The 13,231-nt window shown below is 48.6% G+C and overlaps 1 protein-coding gene across 1 annotated transcript; it reads left to right on the top strand.

Moving 5' to 3' along the window:
• The first annotated feature begins 1,542 nt into the window (after nucleotides 1-1,542).
• Nucleotides 1,543-12,414, top strand: LOC149370980 (uncharacterized). Its single transcript, XM_089578933.1, has 4 exons — nucleotides 1,543-1,881; nucleotides 3,313-3,413; nucleotides 5,989-6,079; nucleotides 12,196-12,414. The coding sequence occupies exons 1-4, from the start codon at nucleotides 1,837-1,839 to the stop codon at nucleotides 12,412-12,414; spliced, it is 456 nt and encodes a 151-aa protein (XP_089435059.1). The 5' UTR covers nucleotides 1,543-1,836.
• The last annotated feature ends 817 nt before the right edge of the window (nucleotides 12,415-13,231 follow it).

Raw genomic sequence — 13,231 nt, 5'->3', positions numbered from 1 at the left:
GACCCTGTCGTACACGAGCGTAGTACGCATGTCAATACATAACAATTTGAAATAGATGACAGTTGTTTTGACAAGCCTTTCCTTTCAGAACTCGAGAGCCCGGTTACCACGGAGTTTATAAGGGTCCCGTGCACGCCTTCCCAGCTTTAAGAAGCGCAGAGCGGAAAACGTCGACCGTGTCTTGTCTTCAACGTAGGTGTCAAGTGCTGTATCATCTTAAGAGAGAAGAACCCGTTTCCTTCGGCCGAGTGTCTGATAAGTTGGGAAGCCGCATTTTTTATTTTTCTACTGTTTTGACCTAGGCTTACCGTGCAGAAGTTCGATTTGCATTAATTTGATTCGTTACGGAGTGCTTCAACCATGCAGTAAATCTGAAAGGACCCAATGATTTCCAAGCGGAGTGACCAAGTGACAATAGAAAGTATGACGTAGGGTTAAGTGCGGTCTCAAGAGAGATTAACTTAGACTTACGAAACGCAAGGAAACTTGTCTACCATTTTTCAGCGCAATTTTGGTTAAGATATATGGGGGAATTTTCTTACATATTGCATGTTATGGCTTTGTTTTGCATTTGCGACGCAGAAGCGAACGGTTTACATGGATTAATGGCTGTCTTAGATAACTATAGCCTCCTCATAGAATGCATTTGGTGGAGAATATACTACATTTTCATGGCACTAAATTAAATAGAAGTCAAATGCCGAATTAGGAATGGTGTTCACAAGGTTATTGGTACATGAGGACTCATCGTGACAATTTGTGAATTTGACGAATTTTTTGTCGACTAACTAGACTGACCATAGCACAGGTGCAGTTAAGAAATACTCCATCGCTGCGAAGGGGACAGTACGCGTACAAGCAATAAGAAGAGCAAATTTGCTGCCCCGTGCAATTTAAAGAACCGTTCCCCAGAAGAACTACTTGTAAAAATAACTTGCTGAGTTTTTCCTCATTCAGACCACAGCAGTGATTGCAGTCGCTGTGCAGCTCTTTTTTTGCCATCAGCCAGACACATTTGGATCATGCTACCTGAATCGGCACATTATCGGACCGCTCATAAGCGTTACTAAGATGGCAGGGAACACCCGGATAACTCTCTGTTTGGGCAAAAAGTGATGTTTGAAGTTGTTAGCAGGAACGCCCCAGAATTGTGAATGTCCTTGATAAGAAAACTCATACAAACAACATATAAAGAGTCAGCTTCTTGATAGCTTTTACCTGCAGAATAATTGTTAGTTTCTATGAAAAGTGTTAATTTTGATATGGCTTCTACTTGAATTGCTGTGTTCTGACTCACTTATTTAAAATCTACTGCATCTAGGGAAATTTGAGCTTAGCTGTGCATAAATGTGGTCACGCGCAGGCTCACAATCCGTATTCACAAAGAAAAAGGAAATACCTGCATTTACGGCATTCATTAAGTACTTTGATTCATCGGTTGCGGATGTTTTGAAGAATAATTTTCCTCTATAACCTGGCTGGTCGTTCAGCACAGTTGCGTAAACATCAGTGTCCTCATTGTTAAACCAAACCTTTTGAGGAACAGTAAAAACTGCACTGTTTCGAATGATAATACGGCATGTCACACTTCGCAGTCCGCAAAGAGAACCGTACGCGAGTAGTGTGCTAGCCAGTGCTTGCCACTCCATCAGAACTCACTCGATCCAAGTCCGTTGGGACTTGTGGAGGCAAATGACGAAAAACTCTCGACCTTTTGGTCTCACCAAGAGACGAAAATCAAGCGGGAGTGATGGCAGCACCAATGTGAAAATTTTACTTTTAATTTGTCGGATTCAGCGTTTCTTTCACTTATTACTTTAATCCTTCTTGCCACAGATGCACGAACTTGAAAACACTACTCTCAGATTCGTCGGACTGTCGGTAAGTATAAACTTTTTCTGTGGTTCCGGCAGCCATTTTTGAGTTCTTGCATGTAAAGGAACTGGTTCATACCTTGGAAGCACTAAAAAAAAAGGAAGGCTTGAATCCCGCCTTTTCTAGCATGTACCCAATTCCTTCTTCTTGGCATCGGCTATCTGCAAGAACGCTAGTTTGCAAACAACTATACGCAGCTGCTATTCCCCCGTACTGGCTTAAGTTTGGCAGGCTGCAGCGTGACTACTTGTATGGGCGTACAATGTGCCGTAAACTGTCTGTACCTGGTGCCCGCGAAATACCTAAACAAATGATGCAATTTATCCTTTTGCAGTGTTCTATATAACTGTACGCACTGGCAGGCACGAAATGTCGACTGGTCTTGGGATCGAAAAGCAGCTAATGTAATTTTATGCTTGCTTGGTAGGAATTGATAATAATCATTCATTGATTAGAAACTCCATTATATATTTATTGAATGCAAACAGAGCGAACTACTGCGGGAAAGTTAGATCATAATATTTGTTTTATTTTAATGCAGTTCAGTGCTTAAAACATGGGTAGCTTTCAAATTTCTGCTTACCCTTGAAGATGATGAGCGAAACAGGCACAAATGGCTACAGGGCAATAGAAGATGCAGACAGGGCGGCACTGATCCTGTTCAACGCCCTCCTCTTTGTATCGTCTATTATATTGTCTCGTTTTACGTAGATTTTTCCGTTAAATGTAACATACCAGCGTCCCAGCAGCCCATGCTTTGACTGCAAAACATTATAAAAAAATTACAACTGCAGTTTGCGTTCATTTTTCAAATACCTGTTGGCGTTTTCTTCACTTTACTCCAATAAGTTTTCAAGGTCATAATGTTGCGCACAGGTCACATCAATGAATGTGCAGCGTAGCTTTTCAAGTGACAGATGCATAAGGCACTCCTGACGAGCACTGTGCCTATGTTTTCGTTGGATGTAACCGCGCTGTAATCAGACACAGAAAGAAAGACGCTCTCGAAAATGATTTATACGCACCAACTAGCCCGATCCGTCCCTCTTCTGAGCTGTTATCATTTCCCTCGAGGGAATGTGTTTTTGTTGTCGAGATAGAAAAAGGGGGGAAAGATTTTACTAAACAGAACACATCGAGCGCTTAGCACATCTTACGCCTCGTTGACCAGAGCGAGCTGGTCTTATAGTTTCTAAAGTGATAGCGGGACAATGCGGCAGGGAGGTGGGGGGGGGGGGGGGGGACAAATCAGACCAAATCACATCTACAAGACTGCAGATCTACAACCCTGTGTTTTCTTTATTGATGAAGTTTTGCGGCTTGCAAAGCGCAGTCAGTGCAGGTAGGGAGTCATGCTATGCGCACACTGAGATGCGTAACTGAGTACATTGGATGGATGAATGTGTATGCTTCTTGCATTCGTCTGTTCTTTTCAAGATGAAGCCATTTCTGGGGGTGTCCGTGGTTGACGGCGAAGTGGTCTTCGATGGCTTGGCGTGGTACATCATCCAGACTCTGCAGCAATTCCTCCGATTCAAGTAAACTCTTACAGTTCATTCATATAGCGGCGAGTATACTGTCCAGAAAGGCCCGACTGGGTAGTTTATATGCCTCGCGACGAGGCAGTGATATTAATCGGTGACGTTAATTATCGGTGAATGCGTACTGCAGTCGGTTGGTGAGACTGGTTAGTGTTTGCGCGCACGTATACTTCAGCACATGCTTAGGCTCTTCAGAAACTGCTTTTTGCGCAGAATAGTAAAGTGTGCCACCAACTATAGTTCTGAATAAGAGTGCAATTTTTCTAACATAGAAGTTCATTCAAGTCTTCACGTTTCTTGTTCCCTCGAGCATAGGAGAGTGGGGCATAAAGTGACACAAATTTGGAAATCATCGATTTTTATTATTATGCACAGATCTGCAGGACTATTAGCTGCAGTGCTGGCATCACCGTCAGTAAAGAAGAAAAAGCTAGCTGAATTTGACCATAGTAAAATCTAATAAACTTCGAAATGTCGAATTTTTACTACTTGCCGCGGTGCTAAATGAGATGGTGTACAGGGCAGACTAAGAAGCCGTTACAAGATTGAGTTATTACTGATCCAGCAATGAATTCACGTGAAGTTGGCTCCTTGAGCACTAACACAACAGTCATGAGCATATTCGCATGACAAGCACAGTATACTGACAGGTTCCAGCAATGTTTTTTTTTTTTGTTTCATAACGTGCATGAGACAAGGCAGCTTTGTTGTTAAGCTTCGCATGTGCCCTGGTTCCACGATTCTGTTGTATTCCCTGCCATCGTCGCATTTATTTCTCTTTGTCAGTGTCTCAACTGCTGCTCTTTTGCGCAACTCTGTTGAATGAATGTGAGATTCAGTTAGATTCTCAGCAGGTCGACACGTGGAGTTGAATATGATTGTTTGGCGCAATGAAAAAAGCTTCCTCCATGTCAGAATGTTCTGGACAAGTAGCGGTACTCGCCAACTAGAAAGATGCGCAGCTCAGTTTGGGAATACCTGTGATGCAGTTCCCGCCCTTCATACTCTCTCTTATTCTGTACTGCCGCCGCGGTGGCTCAGTGGCTATGGTGCTCGGCTGCTGACCCAAAAGACGCGGGTTCGATCCCGGCCGCAGCGGCTAGAATTTCTTTGGAGGAGAAATTCTAGAGGCCCGTGTACTGTGCGATGTCAGTGCACGTTAAAGAACCCCAGGTGGTCGAAATTTCCGGAGCCCTCCACTACGGCGTCTCTCATAGCCTTAGTCGCTTTGGGACGTTAAACCCCATAAACCATAAACCATCTTATTCTGTACTGCTCTGTGGTGCGCGTTTCTACGAACACCAAAAAGCTTGACGGCACCGGCGCTACATCGTCAGCACAGTTTTATTCGCATCTTCGGCGCCCTAGTCGATAATCAATATTTTTATTTTGTGCGCTCACAATATATCAAAAACAGCGATAAGACAAGGGCCCAGCTATGTATCGAGCACTAAAATAATTATATTTACTTAGGGCCTGCAGAACACCAAGATGTCGCGTTAGGCCCCACGTATAGCCGGGGTAAAATAGTGTTTAACAGTTCTCGGCGCAAGAATTCTCAAACCTTGCTCCAGATAATATCATCAACCACATAGTAATAACTAAACACTTAAAGGCTAGAGGGCTGAGTGGGGGCTTGAGTGGCTGAGCTACAACGTACCTAGAAATGTGGCGTGCAGAAATTCACTAGTTTTGAATGCTTTTCCATTCACCAAGCCTGAATTGGGAATTTTTTTCTTTGGCTCGAAACAAAAAAATTTTGCTACCTTTAAAGGTACACGGATGAAAAATGCATCCAATTACTCTTGTCGGTAAAAATATCTTCTCTGCCTATTTCTCGTTATGTTTACGTTTGTCCCGAAGCATAAAACAAATTTATAATAAAGAGAATTGCACTTAAAAATCTTCCCGCCAGTGGATTAAAACTCGTGATGTCGTGACCAATAAGAACGGGTTGCTTTTTTTTAACTGAATCGCGGTGCAGCGTAACCTTAGGTATCCGCTCCAAAAAATTGCTGTTGGCGCATGCACATTGCTTGCAAAATATACTCGTGATAGTGACAGCTGTATTTTCATGTTTGGTATTTCCTAGCTTGTAAAAGCTCTGTTTAAGGTGACAGTCAGCTCTTTGAGATTGTAACACGTTACCCTATAGATATAGAACCACTTTTATTTGTCTTCTGTGTACCTTTAACTTAAGTTTCAGTGGACACCTATTGCGTCACGTAAAACACGCATAAAATTAAGTTAAAAGTTAGGGGCGCTAGGTGTCACAATATCGCACTTTTGCTCCCAGTCACGTTTTGCTTCACCTGCCTCTGCACTAAGGAATCTGTCCGTTCTGAAAACTGGGATGATTGTAGACCCGTGGTTTACAGAAAGAAAAAGAAGCTTTCCCTGGCGGTTCCTTCCAAGAATTAATAATGCATAGTGATTTCATGCATCAACGTATGATCGTCGCTTTACTCCCCATAAGCGACATTTGTTACTAACATGAGGGTGTTGGCTGCCCAAAGAAGGAAGTCTCGCCCTCGCGTGAAATGAAACGACTTACACGCGACGTGTTCGACAGCGTGCAGCTCCAGACCACGGACGAGCAGATATGGTCCAGCCGACGCCCAACGGGAGAGTGGGGAGGACCCCTGGGCATGCTGGAGCGGAATGTGAGTGGCCGGAATGTTCGCGAGCGAGAGAGATAAAGAGGAAGAGGGAAGGCAGGGATGTTTATCAGAATGGTTTTCGGGTTGGCTATCCTGCACTGGGGGAAGAGGGATGAAGGGATTGAAAAGGGAAAGACAGAAGAGGCGACGAGCACAGTCGTATGGATGTGTAGTGAAAATTTTATAACAGTATCTTTTTAAAGCTCCTCCTTAAGAACATGGTAAATAGCTAATAGCGCGGCATTAACAAGCAGCCAACGCTTGCTTTCGGCTTGAGTTGCTAAAGAGTGTGCGAACACAGCCGCACTCGAAGCAGTGGCTGAAAAATGAGATCGGAGGTGAGCTTTCAAAAAACATTAATGCTTCCGTAGGCGGACGCTGGTACTGAGACCCGTGTTCCCAATGTCCACCTTAGCGCCAGATAAAGGAGTCATTTACAACACCCCACTCACAGGGCGCACCACTTAATGCATTTCAAAGAACAACTGCGGACACTTTTTCCTAAGACCTGGCCCTGCAGCTTTGAGCTCCGATTAAGGTGCATATGAAAGTGCAGCTGCTTCTTTGGGCTTGGTTTTTTGGGAACTACAGTATTATTACTCAATTACACCACCCCTTCCTCCCTATAGTTCCTCTTTTATGAAGTCGCTCCCTATTTACTTTCATACGCATGCACAGGCCTCTCCTTAAAGGGGGGCAAAGCTCATGGTCAAACCTTTTTCAGTGTTTGGGTAGCAAGAATAATATGGACAAAATTTGCAATACCTTCCTCCAAATCTCTTAAGGCACCTCTTAACCCCCCCCCCATTGCCTCCCCCCCCCCGTGAACGGTTACGGTCACTCTCTTCCTGGGTTATCGAGCTTGCCTCGATCGACAACGCAGAGGACCTAGCCTGCTCTTCTGATGCTTTCGTTGAACATTGTAGACTTTTTGTAGTAATGTAGTAACTATTGTTTTGTTCATTGTGAAGCGAAAACGAGTTTCATTCTACAATTTCCCTGTACTGCACTCTACTCTTTCCCACATCAACACTCATCTTGCAAACATGCCTGCTCCGTATTCCCAACAACTACTGACTAGAAGCCCTATTCACCATAGTTCACCTCTCGGAGGGATTGAAGTGAATAAACTGCTCGCCTGTGATGCCTATAGTAAAGTTTCAGGTTCTTTACCCCCTTTTCTTTCTTTTGCACCAGAGGTGCCCCGTCGGAGACGGCTTGTTATAATGACTTGAAGGCTGAAGGTCTATAGGAGATGATCCTTGCAAACAACAGAGAACTTGCAGGGGATATAACTTGAAGCTTTATATACAATAGTTTACATATATATACAAGTTGAGCAGTGAGCACAACAACAACATGGAACTGGCTAACATTTAGGGGAGGCCCCTACTCGGCATAGCCGAAGATGCGTTACATCTGTCTCCGTAGCCCAGAACCTCTTTTCCGGGCTCCGGGACCCAGTTTTAAAGACACATGGGCCCGGCCCACATTCATCAGCATCCAATCGTGTCAAACCCTTAACACGATTGGTTTTTAGCCGCGTGGTCCGCCCTCCAACTTCCTTAAGGCACATAACTCTCTCTCAAATGTACATATGGTAAAAAGGGCATCATTTTCACTTAAAACAGTACATTCCGAGAATTCACACACATACGGATTGGCCCCCCGGGTTACGTGCCCCGCCCCACACTTCCACCGTAGTAAACAAACTCTCTCCCCTATGGAAAGAAAAAGCAAAACACATAAGAACAACATGTCAAGACACTGCCACGGGTACGTTTCTCTCCCCAGTCCCCGTGACCTTGACGCTTCCCGGCACTAGGGCAATTGTCGGCCCCAACCCAGCTGCGACTGTTGCAAACCTCGCCCGGGAGCGCAGATCCACTTTCCGATAAGAGTCGGATCACAATGGACTGCCGAAGCCACCAGTTGTCCTCCGGGGTCGGGGCGGCGACATAAGTCGAGATGGCCGCCACTGTCCCCAATTAAACAGGTGGCTGTGCTCGTTCTGTCCGGTGGTGTCTGTGAAGCCGCGCTGTCGGCGTAAGATGAAACGGCGGCTTGACCTTTTTACGCTCTTGGTTCTTTGTGCACTGGCACCAAGCGGCCCCGGCCAGAAACACGCGTCCTTCCCCAAAAAGGGGACAATGGGAGGCATTGGGTGCGCCGGCCGCTCCCTCCCTGGCTGCTGCTAGCTGCTGTCTGCCTTGCGCGTCACCCGCTGCCGCCCGCTGGGGCCTCCGGCAGCGACGGGACCCCCCCCCCCCCCCAAAAAAAAAAAAAACGGACGTTCGTAATTGCCTCCCAAAACGAAAGCAGACTGCCTCCGTCCCCATTTAGGTTTCACACAATACGCCGGGTGCCGGCGATCGCCGCAAACGCCGTCTTGGCATCGGCAAAAGCCTACTGATTCCTTACACGCCCCTCCCAAGATTCTAAAAAGGACCTAAATGTCACTTTTAGAATTATAACAAGGGATCAGTCCAACTTACAAAATCACTCTGAGGGCAATGTACTGCTACACGCGTACACTACACTCCAAAACGGCGTCATTGTTAATACCAACAATAAAACCACACCCCACATTCCAAAAGAAAAAAGGTTTCAAGCATGCTGTGTTTGCATCACGGGTGTCCAGGTCCATTGGCTGTGCTTACAGTCAGTGCCACACACGCGCGTACGCGTTTCACACATTCAAACACAGCGTCTTGACCGAAGTCCAAGTTGTTTCGATGCGACCAGTTACCCCTGCACGCACACTCTCGTCCTGCTCGCGAATGAGCACACATACACACAGACACTCCCCACTGAAGCACTCGTACGAGGTCCGCAAGTGGCCGCGTGAGCCTCCTTAGTCGCACTGAGTGTCCCTGTGTGCATTCGAGCCCTCACGTGTTACTAATCAACACGACTACCGCCTAACGGTCGCTTGGCTCATTAGGCCAGTGGCACAACGGGGCGTGAACTCTGGTTTCCCCCAGGATCAAAAACGTCCTGGTCCTCGCTGGGTCCAGACCCCCGACAATGCGATACCCCTGAGGGCCCGCTTTCTCCTGCGCGCCAGTACGAACTGCGCGTTGCGTACGGAGCATAACCCCTGCTCAGTCTAACCACACCACTGCGGCCGGTTTTACTACACTTGGTCTGGTGTACTGCAGCCCGGAACACACTGTTCCACGCGTCTGCTTTCAAAGCAAAAGTCACGCACCTACCTCCTGCTACTAAGCCTCGCTTAGAGCCATCTGCACCTTTAATGCACGGGCAAACCTTAAAATTGCCGCTCCCTGATTGATCTGCTCCTGCCGGTTTCGTGGCCCCGTCTGAGGCGGCATGAGCTTCCTCGCAGTCACCTGACCCGAATTTGCCTTTCGGCCAGTCCCCACGCATCTCCCTGTCCTCACCTGACCTGATCGGACACCCATTGGGTGCGTTTGACCACTGCGCTGTACTTTGCCTAGTCGGCCCAGCAGGCCCGCCTCCGTTCTCTGCCTCGGGTGAAAGGCTTTTTCCATCAGTAAAGTTACAGGGCTCTTCCTGCCCTATGCTCGGCTCAGTGTGCCGTTGCGGCAAAGTTAGCTCTCCTCCTGGCGCCAGCTCCCCGACCTTACGTCTTTCGTTGCTGGCCGTTTCATACCGAACGGACTCCTCTTTTTCGCAGCTTGCTTGCGACCGCGTTTTTACTCCCGAACTCCCGCCCTCGAATGTTTCGCCTACAAGAATTTGACCGCTGTCCTGTCTGTTATCGGACAATTTGGTCTTGATTACCCCCAGATCATCAGAATTTGGCTGCTCCCTTTCGTTACGAGCCGCCCGCGATGGCGGAAAATCTGTGACACCCTCGCGCCCCTCAGGAATCTCGCCCTCACCCCCTGGGCTTTTTGCCCTCTTCCCGAACGAAGAGGCGTTCGCGCATACCGTCTGATTGCTTACGGCGTCCTGGCTGCTCTTTCCCTGACCTGTTCCCGACGAGCAGAAGCCTTTGCCTTCCGGCGCAGGCGGCCTCACCTCCCGGAACTCGGAGTTCTCCCTGGCTAGGTCACTAGCTCTTCTAGCCCCCTTGAGCTTAACCAGCTCCAGCGCTAGCTGCTGGCTCTTTGCTCTCACCACCTTAAAATCCGGAGATTTTGCCTCGAAGATCAGCGCCTTCCCACCATTGATTTGTGCGAGCTGCGCCTGCAGGTCCGCTAAGCGCGCCTTCTCTAATTCCAATTGGTACCTCCAATCAAGTGTGGGTCGACATAGATGGCCCTCCATACCTTCCGTACCCCTCGGCTCTCCTACCGGCTCGAACACATGAACAGGGACGTGAACAATGCGACCAAGGAAACTCACCGTTTCGATGTGCCGATCCGCATTGCCAGCTCCTTGGGGTCGACGTCCACCGCCACTTGCACCGCCCGCTGCGATGAGCTGTCGCACGCCGCTGGTCGTGTGCCCGCCGCCGTCACCTTGCTTTGACCCGCAGGTGATCGTCGAGTCTCCCCCTCGACGCGCTGATTTCCGGACCGGAAGCACTCACGCGTCGCTGGGCTATTGCTGTGGTCCTTGTCGCTCACTTGTTTGCTCTTGCTCCTCCTGAAGCTGTCCTCCTGCGATCAGCTGCCACCTGCCGTTCGGTGTCCTCGACTGTCGCCGCTCCACTGGAGCCGATGGCAGTTGACTTCCGATGACTGGACCTGGCCTCCTCGATCGCTGCAGCTTCTCTCCGCCCGCCCCTGCTCCTCCCAAACCGCCGATGATCGGCTTGTTGATGCCTGGACGTCTCTCCTTTCTTGCCTTCCCCTTTTCCTGTGCTTCGTTCCTGACAGCAACAGGATCCTGTCGACTGCGCCAGTAAAGTTTCAGGTTCTTTACCCCCTTTTCTTTCTTTTGCACCAGAGGTGCCCCGTCGGAGACGGCTTGTTATAATGACTTGAAGGCTGAAGGTCTATAGGAGATGATCCTTGCAAACAACAGAGAACTTGCAGGGGATATAACTTGAAGCTTTATATACAATAGTTTACATATATATACAAGTTGAGCAGTGAGCACAACAACAACATGGAACTGGCTAACATTTAGGGGAGGCCCCTACTCGGCATAGCCGAAGATGCGTTACATCTGTCTCCGTAGCCCAGAACCTCTTTTCCGGGCTCCGGGACCCAGTTTTAAAGACACATGGGCCCGGCCCACATTCATCAGCATCCAATCGTGTCAAACCCTTAACACGATTGGTTTTTAGCCGCGTGGTCCGCCCTCCAACTTCCTTAAGGCACATAACTCTCTCTCAAATGTACATATGGTAAAAAGGGCATCATTTTCACTTAAAACAGTACATTCCGAGAATTCACACACATACGGATTGGCCCCCCGGGTTACGTGCCCCGCCCCACACTTCCACCGTAGTAAACAAACTCTCTCCCCTATGGAAAGAAAAAGCAAAACACATAAGAACAACATGTCAAGACACTGCCACGGGTACGTTTCTCTCCCCAGTCCCCGTGACCTTGACGCTTCCCGGCACTAGGGCAATTGTCGGCCCCAACCCAGCTGCGACTGTTGCAAACCTCGCCCGGGAGCGCAGATCCACTTTCCGATAAGAGTCGGATCACAATGGACTGCCGAGGCCACCAGTTGTCCTCCGGGGTCGGGGCGGCGACATAAGTCGAGATGGCCGCCACTGTCCCCAATTAAGCAGGTGGCTGTGCTCGTTCTGTCCGGTGGTGTCTGTGAAGCCGCGCTGTCGGCGTAAGATGAAACGGCGGCTTGACCTTTTTACGCTCTTGGTTCTTTGTGCACTGGCACCAAGCGGCCCCGGCCAGAAACACGCGTCCTTCCCCAAAAAGGGGACAATGGGAGGCATTGGGTGCGCCGGCCGCTCCCTCCCTGGCTGCTGCTAGCTGCTGTCTGCCTTGCGCGTCACCCGCTGCCGCCCGCTGGGGCCTCCGGCAGCGACGGGACCTCCCCCCCCCCCGAAAAAAAACGGACGTTCGTAATTGCCTCCCAAAACGAAAGCAGACTGCCTCCGTCCCCATTTAGGTTTCACACAATACGCCGGGTGCCGGCGATCGCCGCAAACGCCGTCTTGGCATCGGCAAAAGCCTACTGATTCCTTACACCTATGTTGGCGCACGCAGGAGTCCGACATCTCGGCACACCCAGTGATACCGACGGCCGAGCGGATGACGGTGGGCACGCCTCTGCCAGCCTACGCCTATTCGAATCCACGCTTCTTCGCCGGAACGCCCAACGCATATATGACCAGCGTATTCGGCTACCTCATGAGCTTCGACCTCGAGGCAAGTGCGAAGGGTGCACTCCGTGATAGAACACCAACACAACCATCTCTGATCTAATGCTGAGTTGATTAATTATTGGTAACACTGACGGGTAATGCTAGGAATAGTTCCAAGCAGGAGTTGAAAACTTCGGCCGTGGAGGCTTTCAGAACGAGTAGGTTAGAGAGGATTCACTGCGACGAACAATTATCCTAACGTAAGCAGAGCGTTTTGCGCACGGGACTGCTCCCTGCGAATACTCCACAAGGAAATGAAACAGTCTTGAACAAATAAATTGCAGCGCAAGGAGACGAGGACTAGACGAGACAACAATGACGGCGCGGACTTCCAACTTTTATTGCGAACAAATCGTGCGAACATATACGCACTCTGAACAATCTGGCGTCATCGTCACTGCATGCGCTAATATGTAAGCTCTTTATCAGAAAGAGTGATTGAAGCGGAGATAACACATGCTTCTCCCCGATTATATATAAACTCCGATTCAATGATTTCGCGCGTTACACGTTGATTATTCTTTTTTCTAATGACGGTGCTAGTAAGATCTGGGAAATATTCTTCACACGTAAGACAGTGGGTGGCCAGGCCTTCAAAATCTTTTCCTTCAAGGGCATTTTCTACATTTTTGGCATGCTCCCTCAACGTGTCATTCACGCATCTCCCAGTTTGGCCGACATAAGTTTTACCACAGTTTAACGGAATTTCATATACTACGCCTTCTGCGCATTAATCAAAGGGCCGCCGACGCTTCTTTCCACAGTTCTTTTGCTTCGCTGTCTCGCGATCAGTCATCTTGCACAGCTCTGACAGCTTGTGAGGAGCAGAGAAGACGACTTTCACGTCGTACCACTGCGCTCCCTTTTTCAGCTTGTGT

The sequence above is a fragment of the Amblyomma mixtum genome, chromosome 1 (assembly GCF_055824585.1).
Source record: "Amblyomma mixtum isolate Tamu chromosome 1, ASM5582458v1, whole genome shotgun sequence".
Taxonomy (NCBI): domain Eukaryota; kingdom Metazoa; phylum Arthropoda; class Arachnida; order Ixodida; family Ixodidae; genus Amblyomma; species Amblyomma mixtum.
Note: the sequence above shows the minus strand (reverse complement) of the source record. Positions and strands in the feature narration are given on the sequence as shown.

Bases quoted from the DNA above. Each gene is read 5' to 3' on its own strand.
- LOC149370980 (XM_089578933.1), top strand. From the start codon at position 1,837: ATGCACGAACTTGAAAACACTACTCTCAGATTCGTCGGACTGTCG. The intron at 3,414-5,988 runs GTAAACTCTTAC...CGTGTTCGACAG, and splicing joins CAGCAATTCCTCCGATTCAA to CGTGCAGCTCCAGACCACGG. The intron at 6,080-12,195 runs GTGAGTGGCCGG...TGGCGCACGCAG, and splicing joins TGGGCATGCTGGAGCGGAAT to GAGTCCGACATCTCGGCACA.